This window comes from Palaemon carinicauda, chromosome 29 (assembly GCF_036898095.1).
Source record: "Palaemon carinicauda isolate YSFRI2023 chromosome 29, ASM3689809v2, whole genome shotgun sequence".
NCBI lineage: Eukaryota > Metazoa > Arthropoda > Malacostraca > Decapoda > Palaemonidae > Palaemon > Palaemon carinicauda.
Genome location: NC_090753.1, coordinates 25,888,741 through 25,893,049, shown reverse-complemented (window position 1 = coordinate 25,893,049; position 4,309 = coordinate 25,888,741). Strand labels below are relative to the sequence as shown.

General features: G+C 42.9%; 1 protein-coding gene across 1 annotated transcript in view; it reads right to left on the bottom strand.

The window, feature by feature from the left end:
* Positions 1 to 999: 999 nt before the first annotated feature.
* Positions 1,000 to 4,309, bottom strand: part of LOC137622457 (uncharacterized) — a 3,764-nt gene continuing 454 nt past the window's right edge. Inside the window, exons 1-2 of the mRNA XM_068353063.1 lie at positions 3,722 to 4,309; positions 1,000 to 3,125 (exon numbers count right to left, since the gene is read on the bottom strand). The exon at positions 3,722 to 4,309 is cut by the window's right edge and continues 454 nt beyond it. Coding sequence (XP_068209164.1) covers positions 1,000 to 3,125; positions 3,722 to 4,309 — 2,714 coding nt within the window. The remainder of the gene's footprint in view (positions 3,126 to 3,721) is intronic.

Genomic DNA, 4,309 nt, shown 5'->3' with positions numbered 1-4,309 from the left:
TCGGGACCAAGGTAACAGAGCAGAGTTATACCGACCTACATCCGAGATAATGTGTCTGGGAGGCAATTGTCCACTCCCCTAATATGCTTAATAACCAGAGGAAATTCTTGCAACTCAAGAGCCCACCTTAAAATCCTTTGATTAGCGCCTTTCAGACGCTCAATGAATACTAACGGGTTGTGGTCTGTCCAAATTTCTACTGAGAAGGAGAAATTGGTGACTTAGGGCTTGAAATGTACCAAGGTGCAGACCAGGGCTAGAGCTTCTTTCTCGATGGTAGAGGACTTTCTTTCAGCCCCCAGCAGCTTATGAATGTAGTAAGAAACGGGGCGTACTATACCCTTTTTACCTCATTGGGAGAGAACTCCGCCTATCCCCACATCACTAGCATCCACAGCTATTATAAATGGCTCCTGAAAATTAGGGGAGGTTAATATGGGATTGGAAATGAACAAAGTTTTCATTATGAGAAAAGCCTTCTCACAATCTGCTGACCACATAAATATTTTACCCTTTTTTAACAAGTCTGTTAAAGGCTGAGGAAGGTCAGACAAGTTCCACACAAACCGCCTATAATACCACAGCATTCCTAAAATCCGACGCACTTCTAATGACGTTACACGGTCTCTTCAATGTTACTATGGCATCCAGGTTAGCTCGTTTAGGAGTGACCTGCCCAAGACCTACCTCATGTCCTAAATAGCTAACCTTGGCCTTCCCAAACTCACATTTCTTCAAATTTACTACTAAACCAGCCTCAAGTAAGACCTCAAAAACCCGCTTCAAACGACTCACACGGGTCTTCCAATCATCGCTATGGACTACCAAATCATCAATATAAATTCCAACACCATCTAAACCACAAATAATTCTATTTATCAGCCTTTGGAAGGTGCAAGTGTCGTTCTTCAATCCAAAAGGCATGACTTTACACTCATACAACCCAAATGGAGTGGCAAAAACTGAAATTTCTCTGGCTCGATCAGACAAAGGAACCTGCTAGTACCTCTTCAACAAATATAATTTAGTAATGAACTTGGAGGGTCCTATCTGATCGAGACAGTCGTCAATTCTGGGAAGAGGAAAAGAATCACTTTTAGTATGAATGTTGACCTTTCTATAGTCGACGCACATTCTAAACTCACCATCAGGTTTCTTTACTAACACCACAGGAGAACTCCAAGGACTAATGGAGAGCTGGAAGAAGTCATGCTCCAACATGTATATTATTTCCTTCTCGACGAAGGCTCGTTTCTCTGGGTTCAGTCGATACGGACTCTGCTTTACTGGCAAAGCATCGCCAATATCAACATCATGTTCGAGAGGACTAGTCCGCCCCGGAGAATCCTGCCATGAATTAGGGAAAAGCATTATTAAATTTAATATATTTTCTCTTTGAGGGGCCTCCAGATGCTTCAACCCCGATTCTAACAACTCTAAACTTTGAAAGTTAGTATTAAGAGCATCTGCAGACACCGGACATAATTCATCCTCTTCAAAATAATCAACATAGTCCAAAATAGTAGCTACCGACTCCAAAGGTACCCTCTTGGGTTCTACACTACCATAGGAATAAGATTTTAGACGGTTAATATGAAATACACGGCATTTCCTCCTAGTACTAGGTGCTTCAATTTCATAGTTGACCTCGGATAACTTCCTCAATATCCTCCAAGGCCCCTCAAATCTGGGCTCGAGAAAGTTACCGAGACCTGTACCTAAAACCAAGACTAAATCACCTGGTTCGAAAGAACGTACCTTACATTTCTTATCATACTTAGCCTTCATTTTACCCTGGGCAGAGGCTAAATTCTCCTTGGCAAATTGCCAAGCCACAGATAACTTACTTCTTAGGTTATCTAATACTTCATTTACGCTCTGATCAATCACTTCCCTGGACTCCAAGAACTCGTGAAAAATCTCTAATGGACCACGTATCTTGTGTCCAAAGACCAAATCAAACGGAGCAACACCTGTGGGGGAATTGGGAAGATTACGTATAGCAAAGAGAGCACAGGGAAGCCCCTTATCCCACTCCTCTCCTTGCACAAAATAATATTTTTTTTTTAACATTGACTTCAGGGTCTGGTGAAATCTTTCCACCATCCCTTGACTTTCCGGGTGATATGGCACACTGGTAAGGTGCTGAATGGCCAATTCAGCACTCTTACTCCTAAATATCTTACTTGTGAAATTCGAGCCACAGTCAGACTGAAGCTTACAAGGAAGACCAAACCTGGAAAAAAAATCTATTAACTTGTCAAATATTGCCCTAGATGTTATCTTCCTCTTAGGGATTGCTTCCGGGTATCTGGTAGGACTATCCATAATTGTCAAAACATACACAAAACCTGTTTTAGTACGGGGCAATGGACCAACTACATCAACTACTAATTCAGAAAATGGTTCACCTAACGAAGGAATTATATGTAAGGGAGCCCTAGGAACCCCTTGATTAGGTTTCACCATCACCTGACAGGTTTCACAAATGGGAACATATTTCTTTACAGAAGACTTCATCCCCAGCCACCAAAATCTCTTGGCCACCTTCTGAAAAGTTTTACCTATGCCAATGTGGCCAGCAAAAGGATCTTCGTGAGCCAAACTCAAAACAGTCTCCCGATACTTAGTGGGAACAACAGTCTGTTTGTTACCAGAGGCCGAGAGTGCCGGCCTAGTAAACGGACGGCCTAGACGATACAACAGCCCCTCGTACACCACGAACCTATGCTTGGATAATTCCTCCGTTCCCCCATGCTCAAAATCAAATTCATCCTTCTGAGCTTGAATAAAGGATTTTCGGTCACAATCGGGTTTCAACATCTTAAAAAACTCTAAACTTTTTCTACATGCTACTAACCTGGGCCCGTTTATCTCTACTTCTAAACTACTACAATTAATATCCGAGTCTAGATCAACTTCAGCGGCTTTTTTAGCTGCAGCACGAGGAGTTACCGTCACTGGCCCAGCAGTGATAGATACCTCATGTCCTCGAGTGTCTTTTCCCACATCATTTCCCAAAATGCTGTCGATCCATGGGACTGGCAAACTGTCTAACACAGCCAGCTCAATACGGCCACTATATTCAGGGAAAGACACCTCTACCCGAATTAAAGGCGCCGATACTAAAGTTTATGGGAATCCACCCAGAACCACATATTCACATAAAAGAAAGCATAAGTTCATTAATGACCTAGCTTATACTACGGAACTAGCTGACCCGGTATCCCTTAGAAACTTAAGATCTAATGAGCCAGAAGACGTCTTCAGCTTACCTTCGTGTACATATTTATTAAAAGGTCACGAAGAAGGTTTAGTTTTATCTACTGGGGAACATATGCCATGATCTGAGGGATTATCGATGTCCTCCTGGTTAGTATGAGACCCCACGTCATCTACTCTAGCTACCGCTAATACAGGAGACCGACTAGCGGGATTGGTGGGTTTCTGGCTTAAGTAATTCTTCCGGACAAAACATTGAGACTGGTGATGTCCCGGCTTCTTACACCAGAAACAGTTCGTGCGAAAAGTGCCTGTTTTTCCAGGAGTTACCTGCTTATTAGGGGGAGAAGAAAAGGTTTGATTAAAAGTCTTATTAGCCTGGTTATTATTCTTAGACCAACTTCTACCCTGGCTTGTTACTTTTGGAGGCCTGAAATGAGGAGAGGATGAATTAGTAAAACTAAAACTACTTGACCCAGCTTTATGGGTTAGAACAAACTCTCTGCAATTTGGGCCGCAGTGGCAAGATTAACAGCCTTCACCTCCTCTATGTGTAATTTCAGCTCCCCTCCACAAACCTTCTTGAATTCCTCAAGACACATGAGCTCTTTCAAGGAGGAAAAAGTCCCATCATGACGACTTTTCACCCAGTCGTAAAATTGTTCCTCCTTGAGACGAGCATATTCCACGAAGGTCATGGAAGGGGGCTTATTTACCGTCCTGAACTTCAACCGATAAGCCTCATGTACCAAATCGTACGCCTGAAGTACCAGAGACTTTACCTTAGTATAGTCCTGGGCAATGCCTTCCTTTAAAGCATTATACACTCTTATGGCTTTCCCTACCAGTCTGCACTGGATGAGAACTGTCCACAATTCTCGAGGCCAAACCAGACGAGTTGTAACCCTTTCAAAGGCCTTAAAGAATTCGGGAACGTCACTCGCCTCGAAAATAGGGACTAGCATCAACGCAGCCCCGATATCAAATTTGTCCTGGCTCAGCACATTAGGAAAACTAACTTGATAAGACCCTGCTTGGCACCTAGCCAACTCACATTTCAACCTAATAATCTCAAGCTCATGTTTCC